Source organism: Platalea leucorodia (genome assembly GCF_965183815.1).
Source record: "Platalea leucorodia genome assembly, chromosome: 4".
NCBI classification, from domain to species: Eukaryota; Metazoa; Chordata; class Aves; order Pelecaniformes; family Threskiornithidae; genus Platalea; species Platalea leucorodia.
Window position 1 is genome coordinate 119,472,259 of NC_138826.1, and position 22,888 is coordinate 119,495,146.

General features: G+C 41.2%; 1 protein-coding gene across 1 annotated transcript in view; it reads right to left on the reverse strand.

The window, feature by feature from the left end:
* Positions 1–1,354: 1,354 nt before the first annotated feature.
* ELAPOR2 (endosome-lysosome associated apoptosis and autophagy regulator family member 2) overlaps positions 1,355–22,888 on the reverse strand; it is a 103,807-nt gene continuing 82,273 nt past the window's right edge. Inside the window, exons 12-22 of the mRNA XM_082309106.1 lie at positions 22,723–22,825; positions 21,375–21,512; positions 20,826–21,089; positions 19,735–19,908; positions 18,037–18,226; positions 14,007–14,103; positions 12,713–12,814; positions 10,329–10,455; positions 9,366–9,544; positions 6,743–6,908; positions 1,355–3,689 (exon numbers count right to left, since the gene is read on the reverse strand). Of these exons, the coding sequence (XP_082165232.1) occupies positions 3,630–3,689; positions 6,743–6,908; positions 9,366–9,544; positions 10,329–10,455; positions 12,713–12,814; positions 14,007–14,103; positions 18,037–18,226; positions 19,735–19,908; positions 20,826–21,089; positions 21,375–21,512; positions 22,723–22,825 (1,600 nt within the window). The 3' untranslated portion in view covers positions 1,355–3,629. The remainder of the gene's footprint in view (positions 3,690–6,742; positions 6,909–9,365; positions 9,545–10,328; positions 10,456–12,712; positions 12,815–14,006; positions 14,104–18,036; positions 18,227–19,734; positions 19,909–20,825; positions 21,090–21,374; positions 21,513–22,722; positions 22,826–22,888) is intronic.

Consider the following 22,888-nt stretch of genomic DNA (forward strand, 5'->3'; position numbering starts at 1 on the left):
CAAAAGCAGCAAGAAATAAAAACAAGGGGATTCAGTGAAATAAGTATACAAGGGGAAAGACTAAGCGAACACCACCAAAGATAAGCAGAACTTCCCAAGATTTCTCTTGAGGTTATTATTCCCTGATACATTGCCTGGAATAGCTATTTAAGGCGTCCATGCTTCATGATATGGACCAACCAGCAGCATTCCTTGCTTAGGAAGAAATGTCATCCCCATTGGTGTATCAGCACCAATTGTAGCTGCTTTTACTCTTACATTGAAGCATTTGTGTTGGCCACTGCTGGAGATGAGTCAACAACCACTGGCTCCTAAATGGCAACACTTGCTGCTATCTTGTCTGATTATAATTAAGTATCTTGATTTTATGGGTACTACTGGCTCTGGCAGGACAGAAAAACCAAAACCTGCAAACTTTCCCCTTTACTAACGAAGAGTCCCAGAACCTCTTTTTCAAGAGCAAATAGTCAAATCCTTTCTTTGAACAAAGATGACAGCTCTTCGAAGCTACTCAGTAACTTCCCATTGTGGCTCTAAGACACTTAATTTTCCCCAAACCTAGACTCTTAATCAATCATATTAGATACTACAAACATCAACCAACATAACCAGAGCCAAGATAGAATACATTCTTTGCACATTCACCCCCTAGCAAGCACTGTCAAAGCTGAGACAATAACATTCTGCTAATTTGCTAGTAATTTATACAGAGACACCACTAAAATGTGCTTAATCCTCAAAGAGATTCAGTTGCTTGACTCCAGACTTCAAAGAAAAGCATGCAAATGCAGCAATAAAATGCATTCCATTTAATCAAGTGAACACATAACAGATTGATTCACATTGTTTTATGGTATCAAATAACAGTTTCTGATGTGATTCCATGTAGGAGAAAAGGGGGAGGTTGCTGTAAGTATATTTTGGCAGAGTACTAGAAGAGGTCACAGACAGCTGATTTCTTAATGAAGTGTTAAAGGTTTCTAAAATTTGCCTTTTATGGGAAAAAGGAAACTTTCCTTCTCTACTATATCTTTAACAGAATGAAAAGAATAGCAGAAGTCAGCTAAAATATGCCAGTTTTAACTTGTTGGAAAATTCAATTTTCTTATTTTATGGTAAATAAAGTCTACAGTATTGGTTTGTATCCCCCTATGTTAGCACTGCACCAGATAGGCTATTAGATTGCCTGGAAGAATTTTCAGGAATATCATGACAAACCATTTGGAAGCAGAGCTGAGAAGGGTCATACAGCAAAGTCTGTAAGAGCTGACAAAAATTTTCCACTCTACTTTATTTGGAAAATAAGAGGGAAAGAGAAGGGAACCAAACAAACCCCTTGTGGTATTATGTCAAATTAAATATAGTTCATAAAAATTAAGGCATTTTGATGTTACAGAGATATGGGTCCAGTGATGAAAGAAGAAATGATGTTCTGGAGAATGAACTCTAATTATGGCTTGGAAAACATATGGAGAGAGAAGGGAAAAAATTAAAGGAGGTGTAGACATACGCAACATAGACAACAACGCAGTGAAAAGCTCTAGCCACCACTGCAGACCTGCAATGTTCAGGAAATGCTGCAGTTCTACCAAACATTTCAAGTCCAAAATTTCAAATATATTTTCACTTTATTTTATGAATGCCCATCCGATATATATCTTTGATGCAACAGCACACTAGTTGAATAAAAATCAACAACATAAAAACCCTCTTCATAAAAGATCCAAGAAGTGAAATCCCAAAGCCATAACCATTTACTCCGAGAGCATATCATCTTTGACAACCATATATAAATGACATCATGACAACAAATACAATGTACAATAGTAAGTGTGCAATGGTACAAAATATACAAAAAGGAATGTGTATTTCATATACATTCAACAATACCCCATAAAAATCTTTGTTGGGAAAGTGAAGTGCCTTTTCAAGAACAACAAAAAATGTACACCACTTCAGTTAAGATGCCTGAAGTATCTCCCATCAGAAGAATAAAGCCTGTGTTCTTTGACTGGAGATACAAAATAACTGAGCTGAATTTTCCCTAAAGAAAAAAAATCTAAACTTCATAAAATTTTCAGCCACATCTATAGTATAATAAAATATATAGAGTGCAGAAAATTCAGTTTAATTTAAATTTTGCTTAAAAGTGGGCCCTCTTTTCTTGATAGATCTAGCTCAGTCATATAAAATCAAAAATCTATATTCCTTATAGTAAAAAGACCATTTCTGCCCATATGTCTTTTCTGGTTTTGATGCATTCCACAATTCACATAATTTTGTTATAATGGAAATATGAGTCTTACCAGAGGTCAATACATGAATCGTTCCTCATTTTCTCCTGGCTCTATACAAGTCTTGCATAATTTTACTCAAATATTTTTTGCCTAAGTTTCAGATTCCTTTGAGTTCAACCTCAATGGGAATTTCAGGAAATTATTACAGTGGATATTATGAAGATCACATACTTATAATGTGGCTGATTTTATTAAAAAGTCCACCTATCCTCCAGTTTTCAAGGCACCATTTTGTGCCCTTCTTCCAAAGCAGGTACTTGCATTGACAGCAGAAAGCATTTAGATGCTGAGCTGAGCAAGTACGTAACCCATGTTCAGCTCTGCTGGGCATCCGTCCTCGTTCCTTGCACAGGTCCAGGAATAAAGGTGGCTCAGTTATTTCTAATAAGCCTCCAAACTGACAAAGCTGATCCCTCATTTCCAGAAGCATTGATTCTTGCTTTACCTCTAGAGTTCAGGCTTTGTTGGTTTGCAACCCAGGGAAAGGTGACATATTGGCAGCCCAAGGGAGGGTACTGAAACTGCCAACAACTTCTCTTGAAAGGACAAGCTTCCACAGAGAGAGACAAGTGCAATTTGCACTGTAGGTATCACTTTCCTTCTCTTTATAGAGTTTGAGCCTGCTACTGTCTATAAACTCACGGGCCCAGACCTACAATTCACACAACAGCAGTTAACACATTTAAATTTAATAGCACCAGGTTTTACCCCAACCCTGATGGCCATGACTTAGGCATCAGAATGGGTTCAACTTGCAGGTGCAACACCATGCCTCTTGTATGAGAAGCCAACACAGATCATCCAGCCCTTCAAAGCATTAAAATCAAAAGTATTTTCCAAAGTTCAAAACTCACCTGAGGCTCGTTCCAAGTACCACTCACAATTTTGATTTTAAGAGAGACTGATAGTTATGCTACTAAAGGGCAATACACAACCTTTGCAGGAGGTTTCAGGCCTCTCTGAAAATCATTTCTTATGAATATGTGTAGAAGGAGTGATAGGAAATGAAAGATACCTATAAATCATATGGCATGCCTGAGCAATGCCCAGGTGAATGCAAAAAATTCATGTTATTTGCAGTATGTATATCTCTTCCTGAGTTGAATTTCATTCCCAGTATGGAATCCAAGCGTCTGCTTTCTTTTTTGGCAAGGTACTCAATCACATGGTAAGGCAATCCAATTTTCTGGTTTGCTTCCTGTCTTCTTTCCTCCTAAATGGCCAAGCATTTCTCACCAAGATCACCACTACAATGTGTGCCAGAATATGTTTAAAATATGGTCCTGTAAAAATAGAAATTACGTTTGTTTCTTTGAAGGCAGCATTAATTCTTCATATATTCTGGGATCTTGAAGATTTCAGCTGAACAGATTCAAAATGATCTTCCTTTTCCTGCAATGGAAAAGACAGTTTTCTATCAACTGGGATTCCTCAAATTCAATCCAACAGTTACTACAGCCACTTCTAATATCTCCAGAGTAGCATTTGCCAAAGACTTCACTTTATTTCTGGCACAGTCATTAAGTGCACAGTTTGACCCTTTATTATTTAATAACACTACTAATTCTGTAAAAAATTGCAAAATCAATAAAATTATGCCATATATGTTGTTCATGGTACTTACTTTAGAGGGGATGGGGAAAGTTTGCATTTCACACTCATAGTATAGGACAGATAGTCAGACCTGATGAATTGCAAAGTAATCATATCTATGGTTATTATTACTTGTTAATGTGTTTCCTACAATAAATAAAATGTTTGGAGGAAAGTCTGTGAATGTGAACACCACTGCCTCACTCCTGGATTCCCATCCCAACTCCTCCTCTGGGAGACCCACAGGACAAAAAGAGTCCACAAATCCTCTGCCATCTTAAAAATCAGGGCTGGAGGGTTGAGTTTTATTTCTGTTTTTATTTGCTGGGTGACAGCCTAGGCCATCTGGCCAGCAGGCATCAGGGTGAGAAGTCTGGATGTACGCATTACTGCGTGTGTGAACGACCTAATGGTCCATGCAGAACCAATGAATGAAGGAGCCCTAATAAAACTACTCACTAGAAAATGCTGGTTCTTGCTTTGTGTATCTACCTTTTATACATGTTGATGTACACAAACAGTTTGGAAACTATGTTAAACTACCCTCATGATCTGATCTTTAAAGCCATCTCACTCAGATCAGGACAGCCTAGTGCAGACGTGAGAAAGAGCAGGGCAGAAAATTGTCCTGCGCTAGCCTACTGCAGAGTATATATTTCTTGCTCTCAAGGACCTGGTATTGTTACGCTGGAGACAACAGATGGAACTAGAACAGCCTCCAGTCTGAAGCAGTGTCATAATTCTTTAACTTCTTTATTCTCATTAAAAATAACAGTAATTTCTTTCTATATTACAGCTCTGAATTCCTTGGGTACTCAAAACCACTAATAGCTACATGAGATGTTGTTCTTCATAGAAATACCATTGCCTGAAGCTTGAACATATAGTTAGGAAACTTCAGATTTTTCTTTACCCCACAGTTTACATTTCTCCTCTTTTTCTCCCCTATTTTTCTCCACATATTTTTTCCATATTTTACATGCATATGCAGCAGGAGATGAATTTCCTCATCATTTGCATAAATGAGAACTGATGCCTATAACATTTGTTTTGGAGAAATATATATTAAATTCCAGTTATCTGCAGGGATACAGGACACAGATTTCAGTAAGCTAATGAGGTACTGGAAGCTGAGTTTGCCAGCTATGATTATCTAGCAGGAGAAAAAGAACCAGCTTAGAAATATCTGACAGTCTTGTTTAAAAAGGAGAAAATACTCAGGGAGACTGCTACAATGGATATAGGAACTTTCAAAAACTCTTTTTGAGTCCAAATAGACATTCAAGTGGTCTGAATACTAAAGTACTAAAGCTTACTTTAAAGAGAAAAAAAAACATTTCTCCCACACTTTTGTCTCTATACTTCTAATCAGGAAGGAGCCAGTGGTTGGTGCTGCAAATGGAGTCAGCAAAGCTTTTACAGTTATCAGGCGTACAGCAAAACATGACCCTCACCAGCAGCACTGGTCATTATGCTCAGCCACAGCCAGCCAAGCCATTTCACGAACAAAAAAACAATCATCAGTATTTCAAAGTCAATCCCTATAGGATTCAAAATGGAATCAACTTCCATTTTTGCAACACCACCACAAAATTTGAGGCGATTTGATTTTTATTTACATATTTACATATTCAATATTTTCAATATTCTTAATATTGAATTAAGAATTAATATTGAATTTCTGCCCCTTTCCACAATATTGATTTTGCAAGACAAATAGTCAGGCTGGGGTCAAGGGGAAGTTCCGCGTATTAGCTGTGTAATGGTAACATCTCCTAGGAGGGCGATCTGGGGAGCATGTAGTGTGGAAAGAGGACAGCAGTCTAAAAAAAAAAGTAAAAGAACAAAGAGAAGAGAAAAATAAGGGAAAAGAAAGGAGACACACAGGTTTTAATTACATTGCACTTAGTCACAGAAAGGAAAAAAGGAATAAATGAAAAAAAATCTTAACATTCAACATTCTGAAATATTATTTGCATAAGAAACAAGAAAGGGACCTTTTAAAAAAAAAAAAAAACTATTGTGATTTTTTAAGAACCTTGCTATTTTGAAACAACCCTCTTTGGCAAAACTGTTCGAAAGGGAAAATGTCATCCACCTTTATCCTGATCATAATAGATACCCCAGCTGAACTCCCTTAAAGACAGCACTACTCTTCCCATTGACTTCAAGGCATTTGGAATAAAGACCAAAGTGTTTGTGGGATCTACCATGACGGTTCTCTGTTGCTCGTCTCAGAAATGTTCAAAGGACACCAAAGACCTTTGTGCTATGAATTCAGACATGCAACAACACACCTCACATGCGCTGCAGAAAAAAATGTTTTTTGCTGCTGCTTCCCACTGAAATGGAGGAGGTTGCTGTATTGGGTGACAGGCTGTGGCTGATGCCTCCTCTTCAGCTGAATCCTATAGTACTCACAATGATGGTTCTCAAGTCAGCCATGAAGCCAGCCCAGGTAAGCTGCAAGCGGCTGGCTGGTGGCTGTGTTCCCAATGTTAATTTTCTGGATCTATAATAGCTGTGTTTGCCTCAGCAATGGAGGCGTCTGGTAGGAATTTGGGAAAAGAGGATCTCCCCACCATTAACTGCTCTTTTTAGGTATATCACCCATACAATAAAGAATGCTGCTGAAATCGCTCTGCAGAAGAGGGAGCATTTACTTAACACCGTGCAACATTTCTTATCATTATCCATACTGTGGATTTCAGCAGATCAACTATGGACCGGGTGATATGTGCGTGGGAGGCTGCACAAAGCACTGTGCGAATTAGCATCACGGCCTCATCACATCCAGTAATAAATAAAGGTAATAATTATTTTTAGTATTAACAGTAGTAATTACTACTCACCTTCGTTGCCAAGGACTTGAGCTTCCCCAGCAGTGACTGCTTATTTGAATATACTATTTCTTCTTCATTATCTTCTCCTTCCATTATAGCACAGCTGTCAGCAGCTGGCAGCTCACACTCTTTTGAGTTTGCTGTCATCACTAATTTGGAATATTTATACTCCAGCCTGAAGATATAAAGCCAGACAGGCATAGATTTTTTTACAAATGTCCCATATTCAAGGTTTTTGTAATTTAGATTATCTGCAGTCCTTCCATATAGTTACTTCTGAGGTATTTACTGGAAATTAGATATTTCTCAATCATTAAAAACATGTAACCAGAACAGTATTAACAATACATCAAGCTCCTGCTCTCCAGATTACCCCTCTATCCTTATAAAAGAGCCATGTTTTGCCAAAAGACCACAAATAGGCTGAGAGGATTTCCTGCATGAGGAAGTGTGACCTGTGTGCTGGTTGGGGCAACAGCCTGTATCAGAATCTGCATCACACCCATGTCCAAGGGGGCTATGGGGGAGAGGAGAGATGTGTAACAGTGTGTGGTAGGAGGCAACAAGAGGTGGGGACCATGATACTGGCGTTGGGTTTGGTGAACTTGAATGTGCTATAGGGCGATGCAATTCCATGGAGGTGGGAATCATGTTTTGAAAGTTTATGGAATGAGATTTGGGAAGCAGAGGACAATGGGGAAGGGGAACACTCAGCATGTTCAGTCTGAGAAGCAGGGATCTTTTGGGTGTATACCAGATGTGTTCTGCCAAAATAGACCTAAGCCATATACAGTCAAGAACCTTGATATTTGAAAAGTCATGGCAGTCAGGTGAAGTCCCTGGGGGCTGGAAAAAGGGAAACATTGCACCCATTTTTAAAAAGGGTAGAAAGGAGGATCCTGGGAACTACTGACCTGTCAGCCTCACCTCTGTGCCTGGGAAGATCATGGAACAGATCCTCCTAGAAGCTATGCTAAGGCACGTGGAGGACAGGGAGGTGATTCGGGACAGCCAGCACGGCCTCACCAAGGGCAAGTCCTGCCTGACCAACCTTGTGGCCTTCTATGATGGAGTGACTACATCACTGGACAAGGGAAGAGCTATGGATGTCATCTATCTGGACTTCTGTAAGGCCTCTGACACATTCCCCAACAACGTTGTTGTCTCTAAATTGGAGAGATGTGGATTTGATGGGTGGATTTCTCAGTGGATGAGGAACTGGTTGGATGGTCACATCCAGAGGGTAGTGGTCAACAGCTTAACGTCCAGGAGATCAGTGACAAGTGGTGTCCCTCAGGGGTCCGTACTGGGACCAGTGCTCTTCAGTATCTTCATCAATGACATTGACAGCAGGATTGAGTGCACTCTCAGCAAGTTTGCAGATGACACTAAGCTGAGTGGTGTGGTTGACATGCCTGAGGGATGGGATGCCATCCAGAGGGACCTGGACAATCTCGAGAAGTGGGCCCATGTGAATCTCATGAGGTTCAATAAGGCCAAGTGTGAGGTCCTGCACCTGGGTCAGGGCAACCACCAGTATCAGTACAGGCTGAGGGATGAAGGGATTGAGAGCAGCCCTGCCAAGAAGGACTTGGGGGTACTGGTGGACGAAAAGCTGGACGTGAGATGGCAATGTGCGCTCGCAGCCCAGAAAGCCAACCATACCTTGGGCTGCATCCCCAGCAGCGTGGCCAGCAGGGCGAGGGAGGGGATTCTGCCCCTCTGCTCTGCTCTGGGGAGACCCCACCTGGAGCCCTGCCTCCAGCTCTGGGGTCCTCAGCACAGGAAAGACATGGACCTGTTGGAGTGGGTCCACAGGAGGGTCACAGAAATGATCAGAGGGATGGAACAGCTCTGCTATGAGGAAAGGCTGAGAGAGTTGGGGTTATTCAGGCTGGAGAAGAGAAAGCTCCAGGAAGACCTTATTGCAGCCTTTCAGTACTTAAAGGGGGCTTATAAGGAGGATAGGGACAGACTTTTTAGCAGGGCCTGTTGCAATAGGACAAGGGGCAATGGTTTTAAACTAAAAGAGGGTAGATTCAGACTAGATATAAGGAAGAAGTTTTTTACAATGAGGGTGGTGAAACACTGGAACAGGTTGCTCAAAGAAGTTGTGGATGCCCCATCCTTGGAAACATTCAAGGTCAGGTTGGACGGGGCTGTGAGCAACGTGATCTAGTGCAAGATGTCCCTGCTCATTGCAGGGGGGTTGGACTAGATGACCTTTAAAGGTCCCTTCTAACCAAACTATTCTATGATTCTATGATTATTTTAACCCAGCTGAAAGGGAGTAATTAGATTGAAGAGATATACCCTTTCGGTCTTCAGACCTTGAGAAAGCAATGTTGCTTCAGGACCTAAGGTCAACTTCAAACTCTTGGGGGTTAAAAAGACAGACCCTGTTGGGAAACTATGCCATCACAAATTACTGTGGATTTCCTGTACTTTCCTCACCAGCATTTTTGATAGCCACTGTTGGCAGAAGAAACCTCAGCTTGGTGGATTAACAGACTGATCCAACATGGTATTTCTCATCGACATTGTCATAAGGTCAGATCCATGAAATGGCTTTCTGTTCACTACATCAAGCTTTTAGCTTACTTTTATACGGACCACAATCTGCAGTACTTACTTCTGGTTCTTCTTCCAAAAATAGCAGGTCAAGGCTATGAGCAGAACAGCTGTGAAAGCACCAACACCAGCTCCAACTTTTAGCCAAAAGTCCACTGTTTCACAAGTGCTGGTCCTTTTTTCTGGCAAGGGAACCCCTTTAATGCAATGCTTTGGCTCATTCCATACATACAAGGTTTCCTTTCAAATGGAAAACAGAAAACATCAAAAAGTGAGCTGCTTATAGGAAAAGAAAGAACTATTTAGAGTTGAAGAAAACAAGCTATTTTGAGGTAGACAGGTGAGACATCTTTTCAATGAAAGCAAACCAAAACATGTACTTCAGGTTTTCAGACACCAAGTTGAGTCATATTGTCTGCTCAACTGTCCCCTTGATTGTACCTGCAGGTTCAGACATGGCAAAAGGATTTCATCTTCCAAATTGCTCTTCACCTGGCACAATATGGGTTGGACAGCGATTGCGAATGTGTTGTGCCTGCATTGGAGCTGTTGATCAACAGGACAGTTCTGAACCTGTGAAAGGACTTCCTAATATTTGACTAAAGAAGGCAGCAGCAAAAAAATTGCAAGCAAGGAAAGATGAATTTCTGAACTGAAATTCTGAATCCTTTCCTAGCCTGCCCCTGATGTTTATGGCTATTAAAGGACTGAAGTCCTTTGGGCACTCCATCCTTCACAAATAACTTGCCTGCATGTATGAATGCATACAGAGTTCATATCCCTACCCACATAGCTGGTCAACACAAGCCAGCTCTCCTCCAGGAACCACTCTGCCCTTGGCACAAATATCCCTGAGTCTCAACACAGCACCTCACCAATAAGACTTGCACCCAGACAGCTCAGAGCCTGGACTGAGATTTCCCAACTCTACCTGCACTTACATGTCGACTCGCACGCCAAATTTCGACAGAGTCCAAGTTATACCCAAATGAACCCATCTGCCTTGGAGACATGGGTCCTATACCTGAAATCCTTTTTTGCAGGCTCCCTCAATCTCGTGGTAGTCTTGCTCCGTGCAGAGAGGGCAAGCTTCTGCACTTTCCCATACAAAGTAGAAAGTGCATCCATCGCAGGTGCCTGCGGGGCATGAGCTAGGAGGAGAGCAAAGCTTAGTTATCACTTATGAAACACTCTGGGGTTTGCATCTTCACTCCACATTCTGCTGCTGAAGATTGGTAATGGTAAGTGCAACAAATGGGTAAACATCCATCAAGTCAGCAGATGGAAAAATCTGGGGGAAGAATTTTTCCCAATTTGTAAAATGTTTTCTGAAGTGAAAACAGATGTTGGGCTGTCAAAGGTCTAAAATAACAGTTTAGTTCCTGGCAGTGAATGCAACTCACGCACCTACAATGAAGAGAAAGAAGCAAACGTTGGAGACCAGCAGAACTACTCCAGCGTTTCACCAGCACGGGCTAGCCCAGCATGCACGTCTATCGCTGTTCTCCTGCACTGGGTGACTGTTCCACATGAATGCTGCTATCTGGTTCCTGCTGTTCTAATGATGTCTGGGTGATTTCGTCCATATGGAATGGACTTGTCCTGTCATGGTTAATTATTAGAAGGATGTTCACCAGTTAATGAAGAAATAACAGCTTCTCTTAGTCTAAGAAAGACGAATGACCCTATTTTGTATTCAGCCTGCAAAGAAGAAAGTTGTACTGGCAATGGCAGGACATTCACACAGCTTTTGTTACTGACAATTACATCAGGTCTAACAGCAGCAGCGGCCAAAAGTCCATGCAAGAAGCTAGGTCATATAAATGTGAAATATATCCATACAGAAAAATGGATTTAAAGATTTTTTCTATATCATCTGGAAATCTCTTATTCTGATCTGAAGGACTGAAAAATCCACAGCCCTAAAAGCCCATTCTGGCTTATTCTGATTCGAATAACTGACAACTGTCCTCTCTGGATTATGGAACATTTTTTCAATGTACATGGCAAGAGAATTGACAGACCTTTCTCCTCAGCCTCTTTCAGCTTATACTGCAACTTTGTATGATACTAAACACCCTGTCTGGAGGATCAAGGAGTTATATACAGTATTATTTGACATGTATCAGATACCTCACTGTTTGAAAATAGCTGTGTGACTGCTGAGCTAATCAAAGGGGGCTAGGAAGAAGTCAACAAGACCTGAGATAAGTTACATCATGTCAGCTGTGTGCCACTTCTGTCCATGCTCACACTTTTAAAAGGTAGGTTACTCCTCCCTCGCTACTGGTGAGTTATCACAGCTCACATCATGTTTAACCTACAACATTAGGACACCTGAAGGATTTTCACACAGCAGCTGATAGATGGTGGCTTGTTTCCCAGCATAATTTGTAGTGTATCAATCAGGTCTCTAAGAAACTGGGGTAAACATCTCCGAAGGCGTTCAAACACCAATCACTCATCTATCACCTGTGAAGTAGATGCCCCTTTGCCTTCATTCAGGTGAGCATGGTTCACCTGTCCCAACACAGACAGGGACCAAAGAGGATCCCACACTTTCCACACTGTTAGCTTTTGGGAAGGAGGATCAGCGAGGGGGCAATCAGCAGATTTACAGCAACGTCCAGATGGACTAAGGTGGGCCTTGACAGCCAAAGAGGAGGATTATAGTTGAGGGGAACTTCTGAAAAATCACAGGGTGTTGCTGAGGAGTAATAGAATTAATTATTGTATTGGTTTTTTTCTGCAAGTTTTCAGTTGCAGTACTTTGGAAAAAAAGAAGTTTTTTGGAGTCACTTGAATCAGAGTGAAGAGAAAAAAAGGTCAGGCAAATTAAACACAACTGGTGCAACGGGTCCGGGATAGAAACTGGGGTGATAAGACACATAAATAAACACATATAGAACTTGAACTAGACAGAGTCAGGGCTCACATAAGCATTGCAATAGCAGATTTCATCATTCCTAGGACAGGTTGCTCTTTTTCAAAAAAAATCACTTTGTTCACAGCCACTGTTGTAGATCAAGGAAGAAAAACTACCTCTCAAAGCCCAGACTAGGCAGTTTTAATCGGATGCCAAAGACCAAAATAAGGATCTGAAATAAAGGAGAAGTGGAGACAAGAAAATATCACTACATTTGCTTTTGGCTTTAAGCTTGGAACAACCTGCCTGAGCTCTAACCTCTCTCACCGCACAGCCTAAATACACAGCAGTTGGTCTGCTGGGAGTAGACAGACACACACGTCCTTCACCTAGGAGAAATGAGTGAGACCTCCTGGGTGGCTGATGAGGGAGACAGCACTCCTCATTGCTGTTAACTATAAAGTTACCAACGAGTTTTGTAAAAGTTGCCTGAGGAGAAAAGGCTTTTAGGCACTACTAAGATGATACAAATACTTAAATACCTGGGCACAGAAAGCTCTCCTTGGTCTGGTTTGTTGGGGTTGCATCTCATTGTCACAACAGTTGCACGGCCATTTTCACATGAGGTTGTCACTGTTGAAGACCTAATGTCAAACAAGAGGAGAAATGTAATATGTTTCCACTACAGTAAATACGTGTTGCTCTTTCATAGGTCTCTGTCCATCCATGCAACTGCAGTACTAAAGAAATACCCTTTACCACAGCACTTTTGCTTTGTCAGCTGGAAGAAAAAAAAAGGAGCAACAGAAGCAGGGTGGGTTTCACCACTTCATTTAAATTTCAAAGTGCTGAGATGCCACTCAGCGAACTGCTCTGTTTTTCTAGCTAGTTTGCATTCTGCTGAGTCAAGGAATAAACCTGCCCACAAAACAGAACAGAACGATTAAAAAAGAGAATCGCAGGTGCTGTGGTTGGTGTGTCACTCTGCTGGAGAGTTTATGATGGCTCTCTCCTCGCCTAGTAATCTGAGAACGACACTGTCCTGAAATAGCACAAGGCAAAGGGGATTCAAAAAATGGCCCTTACTCCAACATGATGGACATTGTAAGCCCAGTTCATAATATACTCAAAGTAGGGTCACTGGTGTGGTGTTCAGTTTGCAAAATCAGACACATAATTTAAGTATTTACGTATGCATAAAGTGTTGATATCCAAAGTGCTATAGCCAGCTAAGATCTATCACTATACAAATATACGTATGTGCCTTAAGATAAGCTGAATAGCCCCACGGGCGCCAGAGTCCAAGCTTAGGAACTCAGTTCTTACATGAAGACACCAGCATGTAGACATCTTAATACAGGTGATCTTTGAGCTAGTTCTTATCCAAGCTAAGGTATTCTTTTTATGGAAGAACGTGAAAAATAGGAAAAGCACACTAGTAACTGTGCAGGTTGGAACAATTATTTTTAACCTCAATTAGTTCATTTTTGTAACATCAAAGTAAATACAAACGAATGTGAAAGAAAATAAGTAACTGGAAGTGGACATATGAAAGCCATATATAAGAAATTATGGAAACGAACATGACACTGGAAGTGGCACCTGGATGAATCAAAGCTCTGGTATCACTCCCTACAGATCAAGTGTAATTTAGATTTGAGTAAACAGTGTTTGCTGATTTCATGAGATGTTCTTCAACATGCCAATCAATATCAGCCAGATACTGATTAAAGAAAGAAAGATTAAAGGTGGATTAAAGATCTCCCCTCACCAATTTCATTTCCTTTAACCAAATGAAGAAATTTGACATAGCAATAAACAGTATTTTTTACCTACTTGTAAAAGAAATGCACATCAGGTATTTTGCTTGGAGAGGGAGGAAACATATCTGTCTTGATGCTGATATTTTCCAGTGTTGTTTCAACAGTAGCTCCTAAAATTTGAGAAGGAAGAAAAAAAAAGGCAACAAGCTAAGAATGGATTTCTGAGGGGTTCACATATAACATTTTCTCGGTCTGAAAGGTGTGGGTCTCAATAGCATTCAACAACTTTACTATACATTATACACTTTCTTCTATTCTAACTAAACTTTGCAGATTTGTATATTCCTCATACAGTCTGATTTCCTCATACAGATATAACTGAACAGAAAATTAATAAAACAACACCAGTGTAAATAAGTTTTGCTCTTTTGTATGAATTTAAAGCAATCACGGGATATTACAGAATCATAAAATCATTTAGGTTGGGAAAGGACTGCTGAAGATATCTGATCCAATCAATCAACTGCTCAAAGCATACACCTTGAATGCATAACCTTAACACATCATAACCACGTAACACCCTGAGCAATCTGCAGTACCGTGGGAGAAAAACTGAAAGATGCAATGACAAGATCCAGAAGGATTATGGAGTCATAGGCAAGCCTTGATCGTACATTTTGGAACAAATGACAGGCCGATGTGTGGAACAACACAGGTTACATAGGTCTGCATGGATTTTGGAGAAGAGCTGAAAAAGAGGAAAATTCAAGTAACCAAAGTTCTTAGAGATTCTTCCAACGCCATGAACCAAAGAACACAGAAAATATTGGTGCTGCACTGCAACATTTCAGAAGAAGAGTGAGCTGTACAGATGGGACAGGCTGCATCCTTCTCGTGAGGGGAAAAATTGCTAGAACAAGAAAAATTGGTAGCAGCCAGCAACTGGTAGAAAGATGTGAAAGACTGAAGAAAACAAGTTTTCCACTTGTTCTTGCAACAGTTGAGAGAGACTAGCTGATTTCTTAGGACTTTTTGACTTGACTTCGACTTGACTGGCATTACATTTGGGAGGACAATTCACAGTGCTGGAAAACCCATGTCTGGTTATAACCCTTTTCAGTAAATATAGTAGATAGCAAAGGTGACAGTTTGGTGCTAGACACTGGTACCTGGTGTAAGACAAGTCAGAGCTTGGGATTGTGACAGCCCGTGGATTAATGTGCTCAGTAACATTGCCCAGGAGGGCTTGCAGGTGAGGAATAGCTACAGAGCATCACATCAACAGACAGAACAAAATGAGCTGTGCTGCAGCAACCATCAGGAGAATGTGCAGAAAGATGTCAGGTTGTTGTGGAGGGACCTCTGAGAGTATGAGAACGTACGCTGACGTCAGCAAGGATTATCATTTCCTCTCATCAACGACATTGCATTGAACACAGGGTAACTTCAATTTGCATTGCGACACAATGGACAGAGATTAATTACTCACTAGACTGGAAGATGATAGCTCCTAGGTACCTTATTATATTGAACAGAGGCAATGAGAGAATATTCCCATCCAATATGCAATACTGTAGAGATGGCATCTCAAAGTGCAGTTTCTCAAAAATAAGAACACTGGAAGCAAAATCAAGTGTGAAAAAAAAAATGGCATTCTTCAGAGGATATTAATTATATGGCTAAAAAGCCACAATGACTGTCTCAAGAGTGACAATAGCTTTGACTAAGAGTCCACCTTGGATCAGAACAGCGGTAAAAGAGCAATTCAAATAAAAACATTGGCACAAGCTTCATGGAGGGGGAATACAGAATCAAATAAAATCAAAAGTTATGAGTTACAGAAAAATGATAATGGATGCTAAAGACTTCAGGGAAAAGCCTGTGTTTGGCAGCACTAGAAAAATTATAAGTTTGAAGATTTTTAGAAATACTAGAAATAAAAGTACATCTTATGGATAGGAAAGGCAAACTTCAACCATTTTAAAATGTAACAATTGTGATAAAGAAAAGGCAGCAGAAGAGCTTGATATCTTTTCTCTGTATTAGGAAAAAAATCAGGACTATCTACTCGCTTTTCGAGACAATGACTGAACACCTCATTCCTTCAGTGGCAGGAGAGGATATTGGCATCTACCTGGTATGCATGCTTACAAACTAGCAAACCCATACCTAAGAGTGACCTTTAATAGAGCTTTTAATGATAGCAAAATGTCAGAAGACTGATGGAGAGGGGATATGATGAGCCAAATTACAATGTGGCTAACATGGTGAGGCAAAATAACAGGAATGGTAAGTGGAAGATGGGTTTCAGTTAATGGCTAGATACATAATGAGTGACAGTCAATATGAATTTATGGAGAACAGCTCTTGTTGAACAAATCTGATTTCATTCCTTGAGTGCTGACGAATTTGGTTGCTAAAGAAAATTATGTAAATTTATCAAGTATTTCCCTAATTACCACATGAAATTCTAATTAAAAAGTTAGCAGTGTAATATCAATTAAGTGCACACTCTGGATTAAAAACTATTTAACTAACTAATTATAAAATTATCTGGCCGTGAGAAATTGTCATCAAATGTGGTATGTCTCCAGGCTTCTCTAGGCATTGATATCGGAGTCCCAAAATGCAAGATTATCATCAGGGATCTGCAAGTAACTATATAATCACTGTTGGTAAAGTGTATAGATGAGACAAAGATTAAGAGGAACAGGAATAAAATACAGAGCAACTTGGTTCATTTGGTAAGCTGGTCCCAATCAAACTAAACATATTTTAGCACAGACAAGTGCAGCAAGGGATGAAGGCCAGTCCTCAGGAAGAGAGATTTTCCCTTGGAAACTGTAACTCTGAAAAAGATCTAGAGTGGACATCAGATCCAAGAAGCCATCATGAAGCTGGAGTCTGGAGAAAGAAGGACTCAGGGATTCCATCCTTACATGTTAATACAAACACAGAAGTGATTTTTATTGCCATTACAATGAATTAAATACTGGAATACTATTCTGATGTTCATGCTTTAAGAAAATATAATTACAAGTTACAGAGGCTGCAGAAAGAGCCCCAAAAAATATTCAGATGCTTGAGAGAAATACATGATAGCAAGAGACTTAGAAGAACTTTGTCTACTTAGTTTATCAGAAGAGCAGACTGGGGAGGGTGTGATGATTCCAGTACACAAAATATTTCTCCAAGGAGGAAAATGTGGGTGTGAAATGGAGAAAGAATAACAAGAAGCAAAAGCTGAAAACTGAAGCCAGGCAAATTCAAACAGGAAACAAGTCTGCTTTAAAACAAAATACAGAGATGGTGTTTGACCAGCGGAAAAAAATACCAGTGACTGTGGAAAAGCTTTTATTTCTGGCAGTCTTAAAAGTCCAGGTTGAATGCTCTTCCAAAGATGTGCTTCTGTCAAACATGAGTTTCTGGGCTCAGTGCCAGGGAGAAAGTACAAACACTCAGTGCCTGTAATGGATAGGTGAGCAGACTAAATGACTTCATTGTGTAATCTGGCCTCAGACCCTGGGAACTTGTGAGATGGAGCAATGCAAGACTTAATGATGTGCATGGCCCCATGCTGCCCTAAGCTTCCTCCTTCCTCGCCTAATTATGTCCCAGCACCAGCTTCTTCTTCTGAAATTGCCCAAGTGGGGACTTGGCATGGGCAGAAACACTTGGACTAATGTGACTACTACAGTGATTGGTCTTGCTCTGCGTGAGGTGGGTAGGAAACATGAAAGAAAAACAGTGCTTTTTAATTACATTCTCCAGATTTTTGTGCTGAAATTCTATGCACCACGGGACCCACCAGACCAAACATGGGGAAGAGTGAGTAATATGTGCATGGAAAACAAAGAATGGGGGGAGCCCTTACTCTTCTCCTCCTCCAGCCATTAGCTGGACCGAAACAGCAGCAAAAAGCAATGGCATCTGTCCACATCTGCTTCACAGCTCAGGAACAAAGTGGGACTGAATCTTGGGCTGCCCCTTCGCTCCTCTCCCAAGGTAATGCAGCACTGCTGAGCTGAGAAGGATTTGCTCTGCAGCCCTAAACACATGAGAGTACATCCATGATAACAACATGCAGAAGACAAACCATGTACCTAAGAACCTGTCAGCAAGGCTGTTGGACTGCAGAGCCAGGGCTGTTCGGAAACCCTTGCTGTCTGACGGGATGATGGTGGACTGACAGACAAAAGCTCCCACAAAGTTGGAAAAATCTTCTGATTCTGCAACCATGTCCTTCAGAGTAACATCTGTGATATTGTCTGTGCAAATAGCCACCTTCTTTCCCTGTGGACAATCAGGAAAAAATGGGGAAGCTGTTGGTTGTTGATAAGACATGAAAAAGTTTGGGAAATGAGAGACTGCAAACTTCCTAATTGCAACCTGGATGAGTTTCATTACTGCACATTAGAAGCAACTTGATGATTCTATCATGAGAGGGACAAATTGCAACAGCAAACTGTGCCATTTGTGAAAGCTCCGATTAAAGCCTTGTACAGAGCCAGAAACACAATGTCACCTCTGGTATGTGTCTTATCAGAAACCTGTGCTACGAAGCACTCCTCTTTGTTTATCTTGACAGCTCAGCGTTTACTTGCAGAGCATAATAAAATGGCTTGCAAAGGAAACCATATTTCCCTTGCCTTTAAATAATATATTGTAGAATACGTCTTTATTTGGGATTTAATCCAGATAAAATATTTTCAGAGCACAAATACATGAAATCCCTAAACAGACATATAGCCTTCAAGGCTGCATTACTGTCAGATGTCGAGACCAGTGCTAGAATCTCAGAGCAACAGCAAGGAAAGACAAATCACCAGACTCAGGTGTCCTGACAAAACGTCAAGCACTCAGGACCTAATGGTAACGTACCAACTACAGTTGGTAGTACCGTAGTACCATCACAGTAGTTTGGGAAAATAAAGACCAGATCCACAGGGGAGTGAGCATGTCTGTACATTTGTGGATCTAGTTGTCAGCAGCTCTAATCCAGGTGGTACTTAAACACGCATTTAAGCCTAGAAGTATGAAAAACACTGTAAAGAAATGTGACTACTCATTTGCCTCAACTCATGCAAATCCTTTGGTACATGGGAAAGAGACTTCAGAACTTTACAGGGCTGAACATCAATGTAAACTACATGCATTGGCTTTCATGGGACAATACACATCACTGGCACTGCTCCGAAATTTCAATTTATATATGTGACAACATGCTCTGGTACAGTCCAAGCCCCAGACAGAAAAATCTTGACTCTGGGGCAGAGACTGTTTGCACTCTTGGACTAAACACATTTTTCTACCACTTTAAAAGGCTGCAAACAAAGACAGCAATGAGCACCTCGTCCACTGGCAGAGAGCACGGTGACGAGGGGCTCTGCTGACAGCAACATCTCCAGCCAAGTCACAAGGGAAACATATGGAAAGAAGCTGGCAACTGAAAGACTCAGGCTTTTCACTTGAGTTCCTTGGTGGCAGCACAAAAAAGGTCAGGGTTGTGACCCAAGTGACTTGAAGACACAAGAACTAAGAAAAGGTAGGGATGTGACAGGGTTTTCCTTCTGAGCGTTACTTATGCCTAAAACACTGTCATCTCTGCTCTGGAAAATCACTTGGCTGCTCAAAAGTCCTTTTGCACTGCTGAGCAAGATCCAGAGGAAAGTGTTTGCATGGTCTTGGCAACAGCTCAGCTGTAGGAGAGTCCTCGTCCTGTCTCAGTGTGATCCCACAGAGCATCAACACAGGCAGCAAATTGGTTAATCCCCGCGACCCTCAACACCAGCTGAGCTCACCTCATTCCCACACAGGCTGATGTTAAAGAAGTGGAAGAACTTGGTCCCTCGGGAGGTGAAGCTGGGTCCGCTCATCAATGAGCCCACCTGGCTGAGGTTGCTAAAATCGTAATTCAGGCTCTGGTTATCCTTGATGTACGACACCAGGCAGTCACTGAAGCAGGCAGAGTGGTCCTTCAGAGAAGGAGAGGCATCCGTTAAAAAGCAGTTATAGACCAACAGCAAACCGTTCACCTGGGAGTTAAAGCAAGCAGGTGCAGACAGGACTGCTTTCCTTGTTAAGGATGGAGGGGAATTTTGTCCTGTTCCTGTAATTCACCTTTCTCTTGGGAGAATTCCCATTCCTGTTTCAGTCCCTTGCAATCACATATGAGGACTTTAATGTTCCCTAAGCCTGGCCTTTCTGCTGTCTGCTGCATTAGTCAAGAAAATGCAGAGTTTCTTGCTTTGTTTTGTTGTGGGTGCTTTTAGGATCCCAGTGTCCCAGCTTAAAGCCCCGTAGATCGACCAGAACACGGCCTCAGTTATGCTTACATTGTGCAAAGGAAACACAGGAAAGAGCTCAAGAAACAGGGACAGGATACGAACCCAGCTGGAGAAAGGCAGAATATGAACAAATCGGAGCACTTCTTCAAGTCCCTGTGCGGCTCCTTGCCAAAGGATGCTGCACACGATAAATGTTTATCTAGGCTTAAGGGCAATTTCATGTAAGAGGAATTTGTTACAGGTTTCTAAAGGCACAGAAACATCATCCAGCTGAGGGAGCCGCTGAGTTTAAAACAGCAGGAGTCCGGGACAGTTGTAGGTGGAAGCAAGGTATATGCTTGCCCTGTTCTTACACTGTCCCCAGTACAGCTTCTTGAAATGGACCTTTTTTTGAGCTGGTGTGGTCAATCTTATCTTCTTATTGCATATTTGCAAACAGGAATTAGACTAGGGACATATTTAGAAGAGTGGGACCATTGGTTATAATTATACTTCAATGTTCACAAGGCACATACCTGTAGGAAAGCACTAAAACTGTCCCTTTCAGTGCTTATATCCCAATAAACCCTGTCTGCCCATCTCTCAGAGACACTCGGTTTCTGTACCTTGGTGCTCTTGCTGCCAGGCCCACATGGGATGCAGGCCTCCCTGCCGTAGACTTGGTGGATGGACAGGAAGGTGTTGGCTGGACACTCCTTGCACTGGCTGGTCTCCTTTTCGATGTAGTGTCCCGCCGGGCAGGGCACGCACGATGAGCCAGACTGCTCAGAGCCCAGTGCACAGGCCCGGCAAGAAGAGGCAACTCCATCCACTGCATTGGTCACCGTGATGGAGTAGATCTTTGCCATGTCATTGATGAACTGTCTGCTCTGGAACAAGAGTTGAGGAAACCACCCTGGTGCCATTGCGCCATGGCATGTGGACACTAATCACAGCACCGTGACCCAGAACATTGATTCAGGGATGGACTTATGCATGCACCTGTCTGTCAACATGGATGGTTTATTCACAGCTGCCTCCCAAGGGATGCTATATGGTGACAGCAACTCATCCTTTACAAGAAGCCTGTGAGCTTCAATGGAGGGCAAGAGCTCTGGCAGTGAGTGTCCAAGGAAAGCTGTGCTGTAAAGCCCTGAACGTAAAGAAGTACTTACATCTTGGCCCTCGTTTATTCTCTGAAAGGCCCAGGTGAACGTGAAGGAAGCATTTTTGGAGATGATGTGAGTGTAGGATTGTTTCTCTTTACTTCTTTCCCATGATTCCACCACATTGGTATTTTTTCGATTAACATCCTATAAAATGGGAATAATTTTTTTTTTAAAAAATGAAAAGTGTGGTCCTGGAACACTAAACACTAGTGTTTTATTATACAGAGATTAATATATATAAATGACTTTTTACAATTGCATTTAACATTTAATAAAGGAGAGCAAACATATTTATTTTGCTTTCCATCACTGCCAATTTTTTAATTGAGAATGGGTGTCTATTCCAAAAGATGCTCTAGTCCACACAACAGTTAAGTTCAAAGTCCTACAGCAGGTTATAAACGTTATGAGGACAGATTCAGCACAGTGGTTCTTTCAGATTTGAAATTCCATTTTTGTACAAAACATGTGGGTACCAGAGCACAGAGAGAGGAAGGTCAAAATTCAAAGAAAAATTGTAGTTTCCGTCATCTTCAGATATCCATTTTGTTGGTGTCTCTAGTGAAACAGAACTAAGGCCAATAAGACAGCGTCAAAGTTTACACAAGAAAAACCTGTTCAATTTATATTCATGTTTCTTATGTTCCATCAGTTGTAAATGTTCCAGTGAAAGATGCTTTTCCTTTAAAAGAGTTTCCTTTAAACTACCACCTAATTTCCACTTAATTCTCTTTTAATTAAGAGCAAATTCCTTTAAAGTACCACTAAATACAAAAAAGAAAGGACCAGCTTCCCTTTGCAATGGCAGGGGCAAGGGAGCCGTCACAGATCCAGTTACCTTCCTCAGCTGATGGACTTTCGATAAGCAGATGACAAAAGTAAAAAACACAGCCCTTTGCTTTCCCAAACAAATGTCTGTCTGCTGCTCTCCCGATTCTCCAGGTCACTGACAGGATCAAGAATAAATTTCCAAATTTTCCATTTCCTGTCCCTCTGTCCCACATCTTGACTTCTGACTCTATTAAACTTCTGGAGGCTAACTCAACTGCACAAGAGACACGGAGAATTTTATCAGTCAGCTTAACAGGGGAAAATTTGACTCTTTGGTGTCCAATGAGTTATTTCAAAATAAACAGATAAGCAGGAATGGTTCACAACTCACGTGGTGGAGGAATTTTGCTAGGTCATTCATTAAATCCTTCCTGCAAGGGCACCTCAGATATTAAACTAATGTCATACTTAATCTTAGTCATAATAAACCTAGTGCAACTAATCACGCCTATGTAGAGGTATTAAAGTGGCATGTGGAATACTAGGTTCAGTCCTCAGTCATGGAGAGAGAGGTCTCACTTACCGCCATAAAGTACAACACACAATCTGCTGAACAGATGGTCTCAAAAATAAAAGTAATCCGTCCTAGTTCTGACCCAGTTGCTCCTGTCACCGATGTTGGAGGTCTATTTAACAGAGAAGGAACGAAACACTTACATGGTGCTCTCCAGACAGGCAGCAGTCAATCC